The following is a 22,610-nucleotide window of genomic DNA, read 5'->3' on the forward strand; positions in this document are numbered from 1 at the left end:
CCTATCCCACTTGTAATAATAGGCTTCACCTGTGTTGTATTTTTTTCTTTACTTCTATATACAGGCTGGTTTAGCAGGAGCCCCAGCCCGGGCTGTGTCAGCTGTAAAGAATATGAATCTTCCAGAGATCCCAAGAAATATTAATATTGGTGACATCAGTATAAAAGTGCCAAACCTGCCCTCTTTTAAATAAAATGGCTACTACAGGTAAAATCAAGGAAAAATGTAATTGAGGTTTACCAAACAAAGACATTTCTAACTTTTGTTATTTGGATAAAAAGTAAAGGTACTTCATAGAAATTCTGTGTAAAATCAGTATGTGAAGTTGAATGTTGCTTTTGTCTTGCGCAATGATTTTAAAGGAAATGGGTAGTTCCTGTGTGATTTTCTAAATTCCATTCCTATGCCCTTGTAAGGCATATCACTGTCTTGGCTGCTGCAGTATTTTGGAAAAGTATTTAAGATATTCTTTACTTTATATAACCTATAATATTGAGTCTTTTTGTATATCCACTAAGGTCTATGATTAGTGCAGCATTCCTTATCTACTTCTGCTGTTTGTCATGATTATTTAAGATCAGAGTGTGTGTGTTGCATGAAAACATTAAACTGTCTTTTGTTTTTGTTTAAATAAAGTCATAATTAACTGGACTTCTAAACATGTTTTTGTCTGAAATCTACTCTTAGCAACAAATCACTTGCTTCCTGTTTGTTGAGCAAAGCATGTGTATAAAAAAATTGTGTTAGTGTTAATGTATCATTTTGATGTCCAAATGTTAAAACAATTATACTAAAATATTGTGTGAATGTTCTGGAACTATGAATTTTACACACAGATTATTCAAGATTGTTTTGAAGAAGAAATTTGCCTCTATTAAAAATGGGTAGAAATGTGTAGACTTCTGTTACAAAAAGATGTTTTCAAAAGTGGCACACGTGTGTTCTTAATTCTGAAAATCTTTTCATGTTGACCTAGGTCAAAGTCAGATTCAAGGCTCACAGAATTTGTCAGACCACTCTGTTTATTAGCAAAGCGCTTTGCCAGTGCACCCATGTGATTTGCCAGTGCCCCCTGCAAAAGCTCAAGCTAGCTTATTTATACAGGTAAGCCAAAGCCAATTTAACATAAGAGACAAAAGGAAGTAGAAACTGACAAATATACATACATATCTTATTTGCATACTAACATTTACCAATTTCCTAGCTCAGTAGAAGCTCTAAGTTAATTAGTTTGAGGACCCTTTGTCTCACACTCCTTAATGTTTCTCTTCCTGACAACTATATTTCAACAAACCCACCAGATGCATTTCTTTAATGAATTATAATTTCAATATAATTCATTCTACTTTCACAATCCCTCCTTTTGGTCAAGCTACGCAATGACCAACAATGACTGGGTTCCACATATCAATCGTTCTTTATCTCTTTGTTCATCAGGGATATTTAAAATCATCAAATTAGTACTCTGGTTTGGGGCAGCTATCTGTGTAGCATGCCTGACACAATTTTGGATACAACAGGAAAGTAACTGAAAACATACAAAAATTATGAGGATTCCAGACAGGAGAGTTAGGGCTCCCTGAAACAACCAGTTTCCTATGCCAAGAGAAATTGAAAAGCTTACTTAGCCACTTCCATAAAGATCGTGGCTCTTCGTGGGGAAGATATGTGATTTGTTCTAAGTGGCTAGAACGATCTATTACCTCATTGGTGTTGTCTGGTATATACGCACAGCAGTCTTTTCCAATGAGAGCACAAGTCCCTCCTTTTGCCGCCAGCACTATGTCCAATGCCTGACGGTTTTGGAGGGCCATCTGTCGGATTGCCCCTGTTTCTTTGGCCAGGGCTCTTAAACTTTCTCCGGTTTCATTTGCCATTATTTCAACTACTGCTTGTAACCTTAGGAGCCTTTTTGCATGGTGTATTACTCCCACTAATGGTATGACGGAACCGCCAATGGCCTCTTCCCAGGTTAAGGGGCTTATGTTATTTACATACCATTGGGCATCTGTTAAGTCCCTTCTTTTTCGCCTGAAATTGCGGAGGCGTTCTCGAGGGAAGGTTCCTAGCACTCGGAATTGTGGGAAGAGTCAGGAGGGATAACAGATTCCTGACCAATTAGCTGGTAGTGCGGTATAAGCTCTGGTCCCACACACCCAGTGATGGCCTATTAAGGCCGGGAAGGGTCGGTTGCACCCATTTGTCATATAGGTGTTTGCAAAGGAGGAGTAGTATCCCCCAAAGGGTACAGGGTAATTCTCCTTACGAGGAGTGGTGTTATTTGCATGACATTGAAAGTTTGTATTGTTTTCACTAAGGTTACTGTAGGGGGAACATGAGATTGATTTCTCTGTTTGATCCCAGGTTGAGAAAAAAAATTCATATCTCCATACCCGGCCCGCCACTTTTTAGTTTTGTTTGAATAATCCCATACACCATTGGCCACAATATGCTGAAGGCAACGGCTTTTCCCCAGATCCAGCCCTGTCCCATTACACACCCAACACCGATGACCTTTTCCCTCCACCACACTTATCCATTTAGATGCATTTATTCCGACCGCTTCCTAAGTGTCATTGCTGTTCCATAATTTGGTAAACAGACGAGGCCCTCCGGTGAGGTCTGGGGACTTGAGTAGGATAGCCAGGACAGGAACACCAGTTTGAGAGTGGGCTGGGATGTGGCTGCAGACCCAGCAATTAGAAATATTAAGGGTCTGAGCTATCCACACCTGCTGCTGGATAAAAGAATTGTCATCGTGGTCTCCCCAGACGGTAAGATACCAGCAGCCGAGGAACAGCGTCTGCTTCTGGCAACCCTTACGAGAGCATAGATTGTAAGGTATTGCAGACTTTTCCTCTACGTCTTCTTCTAGAGTCAAAATTGACTCTGCGTTGTCCTGAAGTGATGATTGGTTCTCTGGGGATGGTGCCTTCTTACACTGTGAAGCATGTATCCACGCTGCGATACCAGATAGTTTTACAGCCATCTGTGTAAGCAGTACCTGATGAAGACCCTTCCACTGAGGCTCCAAGGCGTGCTTTCAATGATGGCGCCGTACGTAGACCCAATCACTGGCTCGAGGTTGTGGCAAGCGTCGGAGGTGGGTTCCGTGGACCAGGCGGCTCGAACCTGTGAATGGAAGTGACTTACAGCTTGCATCAGTCCCTTGCAATACTGAAGGAGCGCACTGTGAGTCAAGTTCAAATCTGGAACGGGAGTAATGGTAGTCATAGCTCGCATAGGGCGTCCCATAACAATTTCAAAGGGACTTAATTTATGCCTTTGGGATGGAGTGGATCTCATGTCCATAAGGGCTAATGGTAAGGCTACTGGCCAGCTTAATCCTGTAGAGTCACAAATTTTAGCAAGCTTATTCTTAAGTACACCATTTCGTCTTTCAACTGCACCTGCACGCTGTGGGTGGTAGGGATAGTGCAACAGGTGTTTGATATGCAATGTACGGCCCAGGTGTTGAACAAGTTGTGCAGTAAAATGTGTACCCTGATCACTGGACAGAGTAGCAGGAATTCCCTTGGCAGGCATAATATGATTTAACAAACATTTGGCAACAGACAGTGAGTCAGCCTTGCGACAAGGAAAGGCTTCAATCCAACCAAAGAATAAACATACCATAACAATATAAATTCATATTGTTGACACTTAGGCTTTTGTACAAAATCAAGTTGCCAATGCAAGAACGGTGCTTGAGGCAGGCCCCAGAACCCCTGGGCCACTTTTACAGGTTTACCAATATTATGGCTTTGGCAAATGGTACAGGCTGCACAGTGGCGGGCTGCAAAAGAGCTAAAATGGGGGGCCCACCATCCTGTCTTAGTTACAGCAGAGACCATCTCCTCCTTTCTGACATGCGAAACACTGTGTAGCAGGGTGGCCAGAGGCAGGTAGAGTGAAAAGGGGGCTACAAAGGTGCCAGTAGGCGAGCGCCAAAAGGAATCGGGATGTAGAGAGCAACCTTGGGCAACCCAGGATTCTTTCTTGGTTTCTGGGGCAGAGTCTTGGAGCAGGGTGAGGTCAGTGAGGGACCAGGAGGGTAAGAGGAGAGCAGAGAACAAGGGAATCAGACATTTCGACTAGGCATGCTGCAGCAGCCACAGAACGCAGGGGGGTAAGACTTGGGCAAAAGGGTCTAAAGTGGCAGAGAAATAAGCCACTGGGCGGTTCTTTTCTCCGTGCATCTGAGTGAGAACTCCAAGTGCACACCCAGATTGTTCGTGGCAGAAAAGGGTAAAAGGCTTAGAATAGTCAGGCAGCCCTAAGGCAGGGGCAGAAGCCAAACCCTGTTTGAGGGAAACAAAGGCAGAATTGGCTTCAGGGGGCCTCGAGTGAGTTCCTGAAGAGGTTTTGCAAGGGATGCATATTAGGGAATCCATTGTCTGCAAAATCCAGTCATGCCAAAAAACTTCCAGACCTGGCGTGGGGAGCGGGGTCGGGGAAAGCTAAGGATAGCTTGGACGCGGGTGGGAGAAAGTGCACGGGAACCCTGGGAGAAGAGAAAGCCAAGGTATGTGACAGAAGCTTGATAGAGTTGTAGTTTTGAGCAAGAAGCTTTGTGACCCTTATTTGCTAGGGCAGTAAGGAGCACTAAAGAGTCAGTTTCAGAGGCAGACAATGAAGGGGAACAGAGGAGTAGATCATCTACATATTGGACTAGTGTGGACCTGGACGGGAAAACAAGGTCAGCAAGGTCTTGGGCTAATGCTTGGGAAAAATATGACGGGATTTCAGTGTACCCCTGGGGCAGTGTCGTCCATGTGTACTGTTGCCCCTTGTAAGAAAAGGCAAACAGGAACTGGGAGTCAGGGTGAACCGGGACAGAAAAGAAAGCAGAGCACAAATCAACAACAGTAAAATGAGTTGCATCTGGTGGGATAGAAGCCAGAATCTTTGAGAGAGGCATGTTTTGATTCTGTCCACCTATGATTTGCCTCTTCCCACCACTGCATGAAATAATCAACCTCTCCTTTTGCCAATTTAGTTTTAGGTTGGCCGAGTTTGTCTTTTAAGACGTCTACTCGGTCTTTGTCCCAGGATCCTAACAGTGGCCACTGAATTTTGGGATTCTCCTGAGTTAGCGTAGACCATTTTTCCAGAAATTTACAAGAGTCTGGACCCTTCCTAAAATACATAAAATGAGCCGGCATTCCTTTAGGGAACTGTCCCGACTTAGACGTTTGGTTACCCATACAGGAGGACTTTACACGCCAATCACACAAGAAGGAAAGTCAGGTTCGTCAGAGCGATGCCCAGTGCAACACACAAAAGGAGCCCACAGGCTACTGCCTCAATCGCCCTTGCTTTCACACCAAGGGTTTTACCCAAGGCGCGGTGAGGCTGCGATTGTGCAGCTTTCACTCACTCAGACCATGGGGACAGGAACCCTTTGGTCAGCCGATCCCCAGACGGAGACGGCACCCAGACTCAAACACACCACAGGGGGGATGGATAGACACAGAGACAAGACAGTCCTCAGTCTGGACAAAACACAGAAATAATTACCTGACCAGATTCCTGATGTCAGATCCCGGGATCCCTACCAGAACAGAGTGGGAACCAACAGGTTCGATGGCGTAGACTTCACTGTGGTCATGCACCCTTCCATTCTGGCGGAGGACCGCTCGGGCCAAATGCCCAGGTGCCGGCTTGCCACGGCCGTCCTAAGAACAGTCAGGAGTCACACAGCCCCAGTGAAGACGGTTGCCATCTCGGTGGGACCTCCAAATTGTCAAAGTCAGATTCAAGGCTCACAGAATTTGTCAGACCACTCTGTTTATTAGCAAAGCGCTTTGCCAATGCACCCATGTGATTGTGAGCCCCCTGCAAAAGCTCAAGCTAGCTTATTTATACAGGTCAGCAAAGCCAATTTAACATAAGAGACAAAAGGAAGCAGAAACTGACAAATATACATACATATCTTATTTGCATACTAACATTTACCAATCTCCTAGCTCAGTAGGAGCTCTAAGTTAATTAGTTTGAGGACCCTTTGTCTCACACTCCTTAATGTTTCTCTTCCTGACAACTATATTTCAACAAACCCACCAGATGCATTTCTTTAATGAATTATAATTTCAATATAATTCATTCTACTTTCACACCTATGTGTGCTGATGATAAAGGATGGTGGCATAGTGGGTTGTGTTTTCCGGAGGGTTGTATAGTTGTGTGAGAGGAGGAAGAGAAGAAGGTTATGGGAACAGTGGGCATCTGGGAACACAGGGTCTAGGAAGAGGTTGCTCTTTAAGGGAAAAAAATGGAGAATTAGAGGTAAACTGGGCAGCCAAAAGGGAATATCATGCTGGTGTATTGCTGCTATGGAAGGGTATGGTGTGGTGGGAAGGAAGCTGGTTAAAAAGACCTGGCAGCTGGGATAAAATGTTTGTTTAGGAGAATTGGGGGAGGGAAAATATCCAGCCCAAAGACTGTTTATTAGATTCAGGAACTGATGAGCTAGCCTCATGTTAAATTTTTGAAAGGACCAAGGTTTCAAATATTAGTTGGATTTCTATGAGTTAAAATATAAAGTGTATCAGCAATTCAACGGCTCCCTTGTTTGAAAATAGAGTAGTCGTGGAAATTGTAACAAATTATAGTACTTAAACTGTTATTATGATATGTTCATTTTTGAATTTGAAGTTGAATTCAGCTCTACCTGCAAACAGCTTTTATTCACTCACCTCTTGAAAAGCATGGTGTGGTGCACATATTTGCTATCAAAAGTACATATCTGAAAATTTAAATTTCTTTCTGAATCATTGTCTGCCAAGACCAGCTGTAATGTTTCTAGTGTAGTGTGTGTGCGCTTCTGCCATGAAATTTTAAAGAGCTGTAAGTATAACAACTTTAATAGTTTGGAAGCAGAAAAATATCATGTTAATGAAATCTGCAGGTTAAATGTGGGGAGAGAAGGGTTGAATTAGATATGTAGAGACAGATATAAAACAAGATAAGTTAGAAACATGACTAGGAAGTAACGCAATGAGATTCAGCTACAAAAATGCAAGCTTATATAACTGGGATATAATAATCAAAAACAGATATTCAATTGGCTTGAGATACTTGGAAAGCAGTAATGTTTTAAAGGCCCGTGGGTGGTAATGGGCAGGAAATCGGTATGCTGTTGAGTTTGCAAAGTGATAGGGTAGTCAGATAAAAAACATCAAAACAAATTACAGGGCAATCAGCTGACGTAAACTGTCATACTTCCAGTGGAAGGAGGGAGTTGCCGTTAGAATGATGACAATTTACATCAGCTAAGAATCTGCCTCTTTGATTTTGGGCTGGGTCCACTGATGCATTCCTTCATGGATCACTGAATGAAAAGTACTGCTCTGGGTAGCACTGGCAAGACTGCATCTAGAATAAAGCATGTAAGGGGAAACTGCAAAGAATGGAGGAAGTATCCACTGGGAGAAGGTCCACTCTCACAGGCATTCCACGTATTTTGTCTTATTACCGGCAAGCATTGGGCCAAAGTTTTAGAGTTCTGCTGACTAATGACCAAAGTGTTGCATTTGTTTTGTTCAGTGTTTTGTGTTTTTTTTAGCATAGGGCCAGTGAGAATATTTACTGCTTGTTTGTTCTGTCCCTAACTACATAATAATACCTTTATATTTCCTTTACGTTAACTTGACCAAATCTGCTTTTTTAAAGGAGCTATGTTTCAGGGCCAAAATCCAGCCTTTGTTTCCAGGGATTCAGAAGTTCCACAAACACTGGGAAAGGGGGCATTCTTGTGTGCAAGAGTGTTGGGGGGGCTGGTGGTGAGGGTGGTGAACAGCTCAATGAAGGGCTGGGCCTTAGGTATCCTGTGGTAGGGATGAGTTCAGGGCTAGGGTTCCACCATCTTCGAGATCTTTGTATCTTCAGGCCCTCGGTGCACATTGGGGGTTGCAGAGCCTAATTCAGCTGGAGACAGTCTGGCCTGGCCACCTGGGGTGGATGCTGGACCAAGGATCTTAGCAGTAGTACATCTGAATCACTGAATTATGTTTTTTTCATTATAGATTCACTGACCCTTTCCTATTGAACCACAGGCACTTCTGGTGTCTGCCTTCTATTCTCCTTTGTGAACATAAAGAATTCAGAGAGTATTTCAGTAATGGTACATAACATATTCTGTTGCTAAATTATTATTGTCATATCATGGAGTCTGTGCTTGCATCTACACAGGTTTCTGCTCCCCCTTATAGGCAGAGATAGTAGCAATGCCCATAATTAATGCTGCCTAACACTTCATTATAAGTTTCTATTTTCAGTTGTTTATAACATTGCCAGAATTTAATCAATTGAGGTGAAACTTTCCATGTTTTTGTTTTTATTTTTATTTATTTGTATTATGGAAGTGCCTAAGGACCAGCTGAGAACAGGGCCGCATTGTTCTAGGCAGTGTACAAATAGAGTAACTCGGTCCCTGTCTAAAGAGCTTAATAGACAAGACAGACATGGGGGTAGGGAAAATGGATAGAACAGAGGGATGGTTTGCAAATGATGTGTTATTGGCACAAAATTTAAAAAAGACCTCTGCAGTGGGTTCTTGTTAGGGGAGTGGATTAGAGAAGCTGACAGACAAAACAAGGGACAGAAGGGACAGCATAAGGAGGATAAGGACAGTGTTAAAAAGGGAGGGAAGAATGTAGGGGGAGCACACAGGGCAGATGGAATGAGGCCGAGGTGAATGGACTGAGCAAGGGGGCAGACCAGTCATCACAAGGGAGAGAATGGCCAGATTCAAATTGTAGAAAGCAGTCTGATGACATCCATGATTGACAGTCCCTGCAATGGTAGTAACTATTGAGGATGCTCCTTGCCTTTACCCCTGCAGGCTTGAGTTTCTCTTGCCCCTATGCTGTGTCTTCCCTCTAATTTTGGTTCAGTGTGAATTTTTTTGGAACATTTCAATGAAAACGATTTAGCCATTTCTAAGGATGGAGTTAGGGAAGAGTAGGTGGTAAACTTCTGCTGCTGGCAGTAGCTCTGGCTTTAGACCAGGGTGCCCAGTCAGCAGCCTTCCTCTCTGGCTGCCCAGCTCTGAAGGCGGTGCCCTTGCCAGCAGTAGGGCAGAAGTAAGAGTAGTGATCCCACGACCCCCTGCAATAGCCCCATATATCCCCCTACAATAGCCTTGCCACCTCCCCTTTCCCCCTCCTGACTCTTGTGTTGGGACTCCCATGATTACACCACCTTGAAATTTCAGATGTAAACATCTGAAAATATGAAACTGGCTAATTTTAAAAAATCCTGACCATGAAATGGTCCTGCTTTCCACTGATCTGCCTGTAAGCCAGCAGTTTCCAAACTTTTGAGGGTCTCGCCCCCTCTTCATTTGCACACCACAGTCTGAGGACAGCTCAAGAAGATTTTCTTGCTGACTGATAGAGGTTACTGCTGCTAACGTGACAAAATGAATGCGTTTCTGACCCAGTTGAGCTGAGTTATGTTGAATGTTGGGGAAATATGACTTGAACTCAGATGGCAAGTGGGCTAAATGATCTACTGTTATTTCTTTAATTTTGCTCTGCTCATTTTCCCCTGTGCAGACAGCAGTGACAGGCAAGAAGTAGTGGAAAACAGGTAAAGTCTTTGTCTCCATATTTGTGGACTCCCAGAATTCAGTTTTCATGAGGAAAGCATTCACTTTGTCATAGCGATTTAGAATGTTAGTGCCACGGCCTTGCATGGACAAATTTAGATCATTCAGCTTGCTAAATATATCCGTGAGGGAGGCCAGTTGAGCTAACCACACAGTACTGTTAAACACAGAGGCAAGAGGGAAATGAATGATCTGGAAGAAACTTCTGTGCGTAACAGCCTGTCAAATACTTCCCCTTTTGAAAGGCAGTGAACCTTTATGTGAGGCAACAGTTGCTGATGTTCTGACCCCATCTCTTCACAAAGAATGCGAAACAGGCAAGCATTGATTGGCCTGGACTTGATAATGATGACAATTTTGACGGACTCATCTAAAACTTCAAGGAGCTCAGAACTCATTTTTTGAAGCAAGTGCCTAGAGGGTATGATACAGTGCACCCACTGCAAGGAAGGATTTTCTTTTCTGATCCTAGCTACAAGTCCATTCACTCTCCCAGTCATTGCAGCAGCCCTGTCAGTGCAGATGAATTTGCATAAAATCGAACTCAAATGGTGTTCAGAAAAAAGTCAATTAGTTTAAAAATGGCGCCTCTGGTTGAGTTTGCCATTATACTTTTGCAAAACAGTATGTGCTTTTTGACATCCGTAGTTGCTTACGTTCAATACCGTGAAATCGGCTGAGCTTCTCCACTAATATCTATGGACTCCTCAAGCTGAAAGACAAATGTTTTTGCCATTTGGTTTCTCTGCAAGTTGAGAGAGAATATCCTCAGCCATTTTTTCAGTTCTACAACACAGTGTCATTAGATAAGGGTACTTTCTTGAGAATATCAACTGTTTTTTGTCAAGCGTGTTTTCTGCAAGCGCTACAACAATCAGATCTTCTACAGTTGTGTACGGCTTCTTTTATTTTGCTACAAGAAAGGAGACAGCATACAAAGCTTCAAGTGCTTTGGTAGAAAAAGTGAAGCTTTTTTCCATTTTGAGCTGGTAAGTCTGGACTTGGATTTATTAGAAAAAATTCTACTGGCTTACCCACATGCACAAGGTGTTTTGGCTTCAAATGTCGTTGCAAACACACCAGCTTCATACTGTTATTTGATAGTTTCTGTGCAAAGGAAACACAAATCTTGAGGAGGATTGCTATTTGTAGATGTGAATCGAAAAGCAATATATTCTTCGCAGAACTGACTGTTTTTTTTTCCAAGCTCATTTCAACTTCTTACAAATTTAGTGTCACCACTACCGCTGCTTCCAGCTCCTCGTTTTAAAAATCTAGCCATTTTTACATCACAACAGCATACACACCATGACAACTTCACCTCATTAACATGCTTGCACAATCAGTAAATGACATAACGCATGTCTAATAGTTCATATATGCATGTTACGTTACCATTTAATATAGTATATAGAGCAGTATAAACAAGTCATCGTATGAAATTTTAGTTTGTACTAACTTTGTTAGTGTTTTATGTAGCCTGTTGTAAAACGAGGCAAATGTCTAGACGAGTTGATGTACCTCTTGGAAGAACTCTGCGTACCCCCAGGGATACACCTATCCCTGGTGGAGAACCACTGATCTAGACTGACCTCCTGCACATTGAAGGCCACAGATCTCACTCCTCTATTCCTGGAATAGGCTCATAATCTCTGGCTGAGTTACTGAAGTCCTCAAATCATAGTTTAAAGACTTCAAATTACAGAGAATCCACCATTTACACTAGTTCAAACCAGCAAGTGATCCGACCCATGCAGAAGAAGGCAAAAAATCCTCAGGGTTTCTGCCAATCTGACCTGGTGGAAAATCCCTTCCTGACACTAAATATGGTGATCAGTTAGACCCTGAGGATGTTGGCCAGACACCTGGGAAGGAATTCACTGTAGTAACTCAGAGTCTTCCCTGTCTACTATCCTGTCTCTGGCCATTGGAGATATTAGCTACTAGCAGTCGCAGACGTGCCACATGCCATTGAAGGCAATCATACCATTCCCTTCATAAACTTATCAAACTCCGTCTCGAAACCAGTTAGGCCTTTTGACACCAGTTAGGCCTCCCTTCCCCTGGGAAGGCTGTTCCAGAACTTCACTCCTCTGAGGGTTAGAAATCTTCTAATTTCAAGCCTAAACTTGGCCAGTTTGTTCTTGTAATGGGGCTGAATTAAGATTGCATGGGCTATCTTAATTTGGGCATTTCCCAATTTTGGAGTGCTTTATTTTGCAATCATATTATAATTGCTATAATTTCATTCTGTTTTCTTTTGCATCTTTCCATATTTGGATGCCTTTGTGTATTCATTTGCCTTTCAGGATTTGTACCTTTCTGTTACACACTTTAACTAAAGGCATTTGTCACATTGTTACATTAAAAGTTACACTTTTAAACAGGAGGAGAATATTTAAGAAGTAGCTTGATCTTGGATACAAAATCAAAAGGCTAAACTAGTCTAAATCTGTTAAATCAGATGGCAAGTGAGCTAAATGATCTACTGTTATTTCTTCAATTTTGCTGTGCTCAGTTTCCCCTGTGCAGACAGCAGTGACAGGCACGAAGTAGTGGAAAACAGGTAAAGTCTTTATCTCCATATTTGTGGACTCCCAGAATTCAGTTTTCACGATGAAAGCATTCACTTTGTCATAGCGATTTAGAATGTTAGTGCCACGGCCTTGCGTGGACAAATTTAGATCGTTCAGTTTTTTCCTGTCAGTGCTAGTGTGTGAGCAGCTTTTTTTGTTTTGGCTTGGATGACATAGCTTATAAATAAAATGCTAATATCTCTAGATGACTAAAATATACATCTGTAAATGTGAGGGGAAAAATTACTGGCACAGTGTTGAAGTTCTAGTACGAAAGCCACTACAAAAGTAATGATTAGGCCTCCACAAGAAGTCATGGTCATGCCCTGCAGGGACATAAAAAGAGGATTCTCTGACTGATTAACTTCAATTTTTTTCTGTGCTCAACCTTCCTAAGCTTCCCAATGAAGAAAGGTTTGATTTTCCTGCTATCCTATTTTCTGTAGCAGATAACTTTATCAAAGAAATGTAACCCAAGAGCAAGCTTCCAGCCTTGTTGAGTTTATATCTCATTTCTGCAAAACAAACAAACAAAACCCTTAATATGCTTAGAACATACACTTTCTTTCTGTTTCTAACAGTGCATGAATTATATGAAAGCAAAATAAATTAACCTCTGAAAACTATGCTTTCCTAAGAACAGAAAAAAACCCAGACTGGGTCAGATCAGTAGTTCATCTAGCCCAGTATCCTGTCTTCCAACAGTGGCCAATGCCAGGTGCCCCAGAGAGAATGAACAGAAGAAGTAATCATCAAGTGATCCATCCCTTTTTGACCATTAATGATTCTCAACAATCTGTTTGCTTTTTTTCCTTTTCTGAGTAGTGTCTCTATGCATGCTCCACTGTAGGTGTATCTAATCAAAGATTTTAAGTAGCAGTGTCCATTTGGCTCGCACTTGGGTTGATAGCCTGGGAGCTGTTGCCAGCCTGAAGGGTAGTACTTTGTACAGGTACAGGTAATTGCCTAGCATGAAACTCAGGTATTTTCTGTGCCTTTACCAACCCAGCCTTGAAAGCTGAGAGCAGTGATTATGCTCCCCAGAGGAGCCAGGTGGAATTTGATTTCCCTTTAGAATCTGTTAAATTTGTAGAATTCTAGAAAAGAATGCAGACCACAGCCTATTTTAGGAGTAGGAAAAGTTTCTGGTGAGAAGGATCTTTCTACCAGAGTGAACTTTGACCAGACTATTATTTCCTGAGCAGCATCAGCTTGTCTTTTTGAGCTTTCTAAAAAGAGCTTATAGACATCATAGCCTTTTCAATCAAAGGCTTTCTTCCTGTCCCTAACCAGCAGTTATAATTCCTGTCAGAAGTGGGGCATTTAGCATGGCAAGAAGATAACCCAAACCCACAGTTTTACAAGGTGGGTTTTTCACTGGATGTGGCAGTGTGGGAAGGGCCTTCAGTTATACAAACGCAGGAAGAAAATGTATGGAAACTTTAGATTTTTTTTTTAAGACTATCGACCAATTATCCAATCCAGTAAAGAACTATTTACAGAACTTCATCTACTGCTCTTGCAGTGGAAGAAGGGAGGGAATTGGTTCTGAGACTGCTCCAGCAGTTGGTCTTGGAATGTTGGGATTCAGAACGCATGCGTGGCCCATATGTGCCAAATACTACACAAAAATGGTTCCATGGCTGTGTGGCTAGACATCCAGCACTGCCATGGGGCTGTGTGGTAGTGGTGGTTTGAAGAAGGTTATATTTTGATATTGGACGTGTTCCTGGTGAGTGGAGATACAAGGCTCCCTTTATTTGCCTTTACCAGGAAACCACTTTCAAAATGTTGGCTAAAGTAACCACATTTTAGAAAACATTTTAAATGGCCAGTAAAACTCAACCGGTCAGTGTAATTTATTAAATCAGACAGACTTCTTAATTCACAAGTGGTTTGCATCAATATCGTATCCATGCTAGGACATTTATTACAGTTCATTTGCTACCAAAGGAAATAACTATTGAAAATAACAAAGTAAAGTGGAAAATAGAGTTTGCTCATAATAGTCAAAAGAAGAATGGACTAAAGCTATTTCCAATATTTAGGTGGTTATTACTTTTATATATATTACTTTTGCCAAACTTTTTGCCAAAGTTTTTGCCAAACTTTTAAGGATAATTTCAAAGTGTGTTAGTTATTTCAATGATGCAAAATAATCCAGGGTTTGAAGGGCATCCAGACTCAATTGTATACTACATTATGCAGTAATTCAACTTGTGTCTGCCACGCACAAGCTGGCATACATATAGCCGAAGGTTCGGGAAGTGGAGAGGGGTAGGAAGGGTGGAAAGTAAATGGGTGATACGGAGTGGTGAGACCAGTTACAAATTCCTGCAATTACTACATCTTTCCTTCACCCAATCTTTCCCCAGTTTTATAAACTCACCAGTTAAAAAGGGACTACCTCAACTAACCTCTCTGCTTGCTTTTATACTTTCCTGTGCCCTCTTTTGAGATGCTCCCTGTCATAAATATAAAGGGAAGGGTAAACCCCTTTAAAATCCCTCCTGGCCAGAGGAAATCTCCTCTCACCTGTAAAGGGTTAAGAAGCTAAAGGTAACCTCGCTGGCACCTGACCAAAATGACCAATGAGGAGACAAGATACTTTCAAAAGCTGGGAGGAGGGAGAGAAACAAAGGGTCTGTGTGTCTGTCTATATTCTGTCTTTGCCAGGGATAGATCAGGAATGGAGTCTTAGAACTTTTAGTAAGTAATCTAGCTAGGTACGTGTTAGATTATGATTTCTTTAAATGGCTGAGAAAAGAATTGTGCTGAATAGAATAACTATTTCTGTCTGTGTATCTTTTTTGTAACTTAAGGTTTTGCCTAGAGGGGTTCTCTATGTTTTGAATCTAATTACCCTGTAAGGTATCTACCATCCTGATTTTACAGGGGGGATTTCTTTATTTCTAATTACTTCTATTTTTATTAAAAGTCTTCTTGTAAGAAAACTGAATGCTTTTTCATTGTTCTCAGATCCAAGGGTTTGGGTCTGTGGTCACCTATGCAAATTGGTGAGGCTTTTTATCCAACATTTCCCAGGAAAGGGGGGGTACAAGTGTTGGGAGGATTGTTCATTGTTCTTAGGATCCAAGGGTCTGGGTCTGTAGTCACCTAGGCAAATTGGTGAGGCTTTTTACCAAACCTTGTCCAGAAAGTGGGGTGCAAGGTTTTGGGAAGTATTTTGGGAGGAAAGACGTGTCCAAACAGCTCTTCCCCAGTAACCAGTATTTGTTTGGTGGTGGTAGCGGCCAATCCAAGGACAAAGGGTGTAATATTTTGTACCTTGGGGAAGTTTTGACCTAAGCTGGTAAAGATAAGCTTAGGAGGTTTTTCATGCAGGTCCCCACATCTGTACCCTAGAGTTCAGAGTGGGGGAGGAACCTTGACACTCCCTCACCCTAATCCTGCCTGCTAAACTTTTTCATACCCGATAGTAATCAAAGCCTCCCAGCCTCCTTACCTGATAAAATAACCCCCTTATCTCCTGTGAGCAGCACTCCTAGCAGACCTCTCCATTCCTTCACTCATCCTGGGACAAATGCTCTGATCCCCTTCCAGCTGCCAGGCTCTCTTGTCCCCATTCAGTTTTTGTCTTTAAAATTTCCCACCCATGGCAGCAAGGACGGTGGGTAGCACTGGTCTGAACAAGACTGTCATGGACCTGGGTGTTTGTGGCACAGGTTGTGCCTGAGTAGATTTGGGTAAGCATAGTGGCAGCAGTTTGTGACCACCTGCAACCCTGTGTGCTCCAACACGGCAACCAGTGGACGTGTGTCAGGTTGAGCAGCGATGCAAGCGTTTTCAGAAAAAACAGCTAGTGTCGATGCACTCTAGTGTTGCTGGAGCCAACACTGAAGGAGACAGACACACAGATGCAGAGGGAGCTGATGGACCCATAGCTGTGTGCTGTGCTGGCTGCAAAACCGAAACTAATATAAAAGTGAGGTTTTGCACAGGGGAGGTAGGAGAGGAGAGCACAAAGATCCCTGAACACATAAAAGGACAGGACAGCACAGTGACAAAACCCTGCTGTATCCCACCTCCTCATTATTTCAACTATGGCTAGTATTACAAGAAAATACTTGTCCCCTGCACAGGTCAGTCTTATATATCAGTCCTGATATAGCCAGCCCATGAATATTTTATCATAGTGTAGGGAGGTGGTCACCCTGCTCTGGCCCTGAAGGGGTTAAAACAGCCCTGGGAGAGGGTTGCCTGCAGGGCCAATAGGAAAAGCAGCCCTGGAGAGGGCTGCTGCTGGGGGAAGAGGAGTGAGAACAGCTGGGGTAAGCTGGGTGAGGCCAGCTCAATCAGGGCCCAGCTGGCCCTTATAAGAGGGCTGTGGGCCAGAAGCTGGAGGCATCTCACTCTAGCCCCGGAGTGGGAAAGGCTAGCTGCCTGGGAGCAAGGTACCTGAGCTGGAGCAGTGCTGGGGAAGGGCAAAGGGAGCTGGGGTGCTCAGCTTGGTAAAGGCCCAGAAAGGTACTAGGGCTGCAGAGGGGCAGTCTGGGAAGAGGCAGAGGTAGCTGGTCCTAACCCCTTGCCAATGATGAGCAGCCATTACACTGCAGTCTGCCCCGGTGAGCAGGGGCTGGATGATGACTGGCAGTAGCCACTGAGGTGAGGTGGGTTTAGAGGGTTGGGGGTTCCCCTGGGAAGGGAGACCCAGAGCATGGGGGGGTACTGCTGGGGCAGAACCCCAAAGTTAAAGGGCACCAGGGTCTGGGAGGAACACAGGGGTCAGTAGTAGGTGAGACACCGGCCGGCAGAGGGCGCTCCAGGCTGGAAGAGCTAATTCCCAAGACAACCAGCAGGAGGTGCCACGCCAGTGAGTCCTTGCTTCGCTACACATAGGTTTTGAAAATGTCCCAAATTCACAGAGTTGTGGAATGAAATTAAGAAATGAAAGAGTGCCCATACCAAAATTCAACTCAATTATTTTAAATGTCCTGTTTAATATAGGCTTAGTTGAATTGTTTGGATAGAACACACAACAACTGATTTGTAATCTGTTGTTTTGGTCCAGGAAAGCGTTTCTCTTTGAGTGAATAAACAGCCTGGATCCTATGAAGCAGCTGTGGAGGAGACAGAAAGGGGATATTTTCTTGTGAATGCACTCACATATTTGTATAGATGAACTACCATGCATGATCCTTATGTAAACACACACTTTATCCACATGAAGGATATATCCTGGTTATCTTTAATTTCCTCCTACTCAATGCTTCAAAGACTGAAATCCTCCTCTTGGAGGAAACATCCTTTGTGTGCCATGTGACACTCTGTTATTACTTTCCTAAGTTGGGTCTCAGTTCCAGAGGTCTTAGAGGAAATCCAGATTTAGCAATGACCCTTTCTTTTCCCATCTCCTGTATACAAGTTTGCCTACCTCAGTATTGCCAGAATTCATCCATATTCTTGACTTTTCTGTTTCAGAACTTTAATTATTTTCTGCCTTGCCTACTGCAGTTCCTTCTTTTATTGTCTTCTTAAATTCCTTATCTAAAGATCAGGAGGTCTAGTATGCTACAGGTAGTCCATGTTCCTTCTTGGAATAAGCACATAATACCCGCATTCTTTGTCACCTTTACTGATTTCCTATTCACTTCTATCAAATTCAAAACTCTTATTTTCAGAACTCCTCATAAACTTGCATAACATTACTGTAATAGGGCAGCCTGCCTGGAGTGCCCTACAGTGGTAGGCTCTGGTAGAATAGGCACACCTGCCTCAGTTTCCCCTCTCAATCGCACCAAGGACACTAGGACATTTTCTCTTGACTCAATTATACTCATACTGGGGCCAGTGTCTGACACAAACATAGTCTAAACAGTACACAACACAAGTCACAGACCTAGACCATGTCTCACACCCAGTATGTATAGTCCTTAAAGTGACATATTCTCTGGTCCATTGACATAGTACATACCACATTTTGATGTCTTCCACGGTAACTGGGATCTTCTTAGTTTCACTCTAGTCCTAGAGCCCTCCCAGCTCTTCCACTTGGAGTGTGACCCTACTCCTCCACGCGGGAACCCCCACAGTTTCTCTGGTGAGAGTTCATCCCAGTCAGGGGGGCATCTTTCACGCTCACTGGCCGTCAGCCTTCTCCAGCCTTCTGGCTCCAGCGAGGAGACAACAGTGGGTAAGCTCCTCCACTGCTCCCCTGCCTACAGCCCTCTTCTTTGGCTTTCTGGCTTGGGGAAGTTAACCAGAAAATCCCTCTTGCTGCTCTCCTGCCTTAAGCTTCCCACAGGGAACCACCTACAGCTTCCTTCAGGGATCTCCTGCAGTCTCCTGGCTCTGGGAGCTCTCAATTGCCGATCTCTCACTCCCCGGCTGTTCTCAGGTGGTCCTTTTTGGCTCTTAGATTCCCCCAGTCTCCTTCTTTCTAAGGCCCAGGTGCCTTCTTAGGCCTAATTGGAGGTCAGCTGACCAGTCACAGGTGTACTGGCCTCTTTCCTCTGAAAGGGCCAGTGTTAGACCTGTGAATTTCCTGGAACACTCTCCCTCCAGATACGAAGCTGTAGAGTCATCTGCCTTCTTCAAATATTATCTCAAGACCTTTTTCTTTTTAACTTATGACTGACCCATTGTCAAGCATTTTGTAATACTTGGATGGGTGATAGCTATAGATGTATGTATTCCTTGTATTTGGAATAATGGCCCGAATTCATCCTGGTGACATTCCAATGAAGTCAGTGAAGTTAAATCAGAGATGCATTTGGATCATGATTTCAATCGGAATTCTCACGAAGTAAGAAACTGTTCAACATGGTACTAAGCACCAAGGGCTGGATCCTGCTCCATTAAAGTCAGTAGGAGCAGGATGATACCATAAGTCCGCAAAGAACTGGATTTTCAAAGGTGACAAACACCCAGAATGTCATTTGAAATCCATGGGAGCTGCAGGTGCTCAACACCACTGAAAATCAGGTTTCATATTTTTAGTGTGTTTACATAATGACTAAGTATTAGCAACCTCACATTGATTATACTTTCCTTTTCCAGTGTTGGTTCAGGAGGGAGAGCAGTATGTAAAACCAAGGAGAGAAATCTATGGCACAGATTAAGATACCTTAAGAGCAAAGAATGTACCCACTGAGCAATGAGAGAAGAGAAAGTAGAGGAAAGATGGGTAAACTATGAGGTTGTAGTGACCCAGACTGAAAAAGGGTTTTGTGATGGGGTGTACCAGGCCCAGAGGCCATACTGGAGGCCTTGTGACCCTTTCACACCCTGCCCCAGGAAAGGGCGCAGTAGAGGTGGGTCTTCCAGGCTCCCTAGAGAGGCTTGCGGGGGGAGCAGCCAATCAGAGCCCATCAGGCTCTCAAAAGTTGCTGCTGAACAGAGCAGTCATTGACAGGAGCCAGAAGAGCAAGGGTCGTGCTCCTAGCGAGGTGCAGGAGCTGCAGTACATGGACAGAGCAGTTGCTGTCTGGAACCAGAGGAACAAGAAAGGTGCTTTGCTGGCTGCTGGAACTCAAATGATATCTTCAGCCCTGGGGTAAGAGTGAGGCAGAGGGGCTGCATAGGAAGTGGCCTGAGGAATAGCAGCAGCAACTATTACACAAAGCACAAGTGGCTGCTATTTATAGAGTGCTTGGGTCAGGACTTTGAGTAATGGGTGGGCCTGAGTCTCCCACACTGGCAGAATGGCCTAAGCTCTGTGAAGGGGACAAGTGGTGTTTAGAGGGACACAACTCCTTCTCCACGGAGAAAGCCCTGGGGGCACTGCTCTATAAAAGGGCAGGGACAGATTGAAAACTAGCCCAGAAGGGGCTGAAGACTGAGCCCTGAGACAGCGTCTAAAGAAATTACTGAGGGCACTGTGACAAGTCCTGTTGGACTTTTCACCTCAGAAGGGGTTTGTGTGTTCAGGGATCTAGACTATGCATGGCTTAGCCGGAGGGCTGAGCCCCTGAAGACCCTTAATTCCAGAAGAGTCTGAGAGAGTTTGTGGAAACCATTAGGGAAGTCCTGTACAATTCTGTACTTGAGTGAGAGCTCATCCCAGTCCAATAACTGAAGCATGAACATCTTTTTTACAGAACAGCACAAGGCTGATTTGCTTGTTCATCCAGGCTTTCATACTAGGCTTAGTATCGTGGTATCTGACTGCCTTTCTTCTGGAGCACATGCATGGCTGGACTCTGTAGGGAAAAGGGACCACTGTGCAGAATAGCTCTGTCCCTTATCAAAAGGATCTTCTGAAAATTAAAGGTCAAGTCCACCTCCAAAGAAGACTAGACTCAAGCATGTCTGTACATGGCTGGGAGGGATTCACGGAGAAGACCGAGAGGTAAATGTGAAAGCAAGGTGAGTCCAAATTATTGTAAAAGAGCGAGTTTGTTAGTTTTAAAACAACTCAAAAACTGAACTTCTAGCTAAAGAAAGGGTGTTTCCAGAATAAGCCATAATACTGGAGTTCAGATCAGGCAAGATTTACGTGCCCTGAGACAAGAACCATTTATTATACTTTTGTGTTTGAGGTGTGGTGGGATGGATCAGACACAGCAGAAACCTTTGAATTTCAGCTTTTGTTTTGTAGTTTGAAACTCCCAGTGGGGTTTCTGCAGCTGGACTGAGTAATTCTGAGATGTATTCATCTCAACAAAGCTTTAATAACTCATATTGCACAACGCTACAGTCTATTACTAGTCTTCTGATATCTGTAGTCACTGTCAGAATACTTAGGGGCCCCTGCATTTTGTACACGCAAATCTGAACCACCTCAGTTTGACTATAATTATCTGGCTGAGACTGTAGGGGAAAATATTTGAATTTACTTTTTTGTTGTTGCATTCTTTGAATTTACATTCTTTTCATTCCCCTTATTTACCCACCTGACCATAATCTACTCTGAGTGGTGCTGCTATACCATGCTTAATGGACGTAATCTTGTGGATAATGTATTCTTTTACCTAAGAGAATGAGAGATTAAAGCACCTTGAGAAAGATGAGAGCTGTGGCCAAACTGGGAGTTGGGGAGAGGTAAAGAGAATAATCTTTATCCAACAGCATAAACAGATGTAGTTTAGTGGTTGGGTGAAAATCTAGCCAGGTTTTCAATTTTCCAACTGCTTCTCTCAACTCTAGGGATGGGCATGAAAAGCCAAGCCCAGCACAACTTGTACCATATTGTACCCATGAGGATTGTATTTTGGAAATGGCCTCAAGTCAGATGATAATTGGTGGAATAACCTCCGCTATTATAATCCTACCACATTTACCATGTCTCGTCTGCAGTCCTGTTCTGACGTCCTGAAATATCTATAATTTAAAAACAAAACACAAACACACACAAAAATACCACCCCAAGGGTTTTCTCCTGTTTTAATTTTTTCCTGTGCTTTTCTAACAAACATAATCTTTAAATAAATAGATGCAGAACAAAATGACACAATGAAATTGTTTTTAAAGTGCAGTTCTAAACTGAAAAGTTACAGTAAAAATAACAATGGGGGTTCCCATATTTATTGTTTCTCAACAGGTTTCAGATCAATCTTGTTTAGCTGACAAATAAAAACGTAAATTTTCTAACTGCTAGCCCTGCAAACTCAACTTGGGATCTGAGAATCAAGCTGAAGCTTGAATTTGCATTGGCCCATCAATCAACACCATTAATAAAGATTCTGCTACTGCAAGTTAGTTACCAAGTCTGCTGATGTTACATGAGCCAGACAGAATCCAGCTCACTCTACATAGTCCTTCAGAGCCAATACTACTATTAGGAGTAAAAAACAGTAAAAGATTATTTTGTATCAGAAACGCTAAGGGGGTCTGACACTGTGAAGACTGTCACAATAAGCCCCCTGTTTTGTAGAAAAGAGAATCTCAGCTTTTGTTTAAATAATAACTTTCAAGTTTCTAACCCTTGAAAACCTAAACTAGTTTAAACTAATTACTAAAGCTGAAAGGAACAAATAGGATACTTGGGAAATGACCTGAAGATCTCTGTGGCACACACAGCTGTCTTATTTGTAAATAAAGAGGGAGTAAGTTTTGAGTATATTGCAAAGATCACTTTGAGGAAATAGGGCTGGGTCCAATGTTCATCAAAGTCAATGGAAAGACTCCCAGGATAGGATCTACAAAGGTACTTAGGCATCTAAGTCCCATTTTTAACCACCATTGCAATCCACAAAACATCTGCTTGGCTTCTGCTGAGCACTGTAGGCTTCCGCAGTTGGTCAGCACCTATGTTTTACTGTCTTCCCCCCCGCCCCCAAAAAGAGTTCACTAGCCACCTACGTTTCTGTAGCTCAGCATGTGCACTGCTGTCTCGTTCTAGGCACCCACGTGCCTGTCTCTAGCCAGAATGATTCACAAACCAGGGGAAACCATAGGTGTTTGGCCACCTAAGATGCATGCAGGGCCTGGTCCGGTAGCTATGCTCAGGGGCTGCTTAA

General features: G+C 43.2%; 1 protein-coding gene across 2 annotated transcripts in view; it reads left to right on the top strand.

Annotated features, from left to right (window-relative positions):
• The window catches only part of AP3S1 (adaptor related protein complex 3 subunit sigma 1), a 41,566-nt gene extending 40,706 nt beyond the window's left edge, over positions 1–860 (top strand). The window contains exon 6 of one of the 2 annotated variants that reach the window (XM_074952986.1): positions 65–860. In XM_074952986.1, the coding sequence (XP_074809087.1) occupies positions 65–193 (129 nt within the window). In that variant the 3' untranslated portion in view covers positions 194–860. The remainder of the gene's footprint in view (positions 1–64) is intronic. The other variant, XM_074952987.1, reaches the window with a different exon arrangement.
• The last annotated feature ends 21,750 nt before the right edge of the window (positions 861–22,610 follow it).

Source organism: Natator depressus, chromosome 5, assembly GCF_965152275.1.
Source record: "Natator depressus isolate rNatDep1 chromosome 5, rNatDep2.hap1, whole genome shotgun sequence".
NCBI classification, from domain to species: domain Eukaryota; kingdom Metazoa; phylum Chordata; order Testudines; family Cheloniidae; genus Natator; species Natator depressus.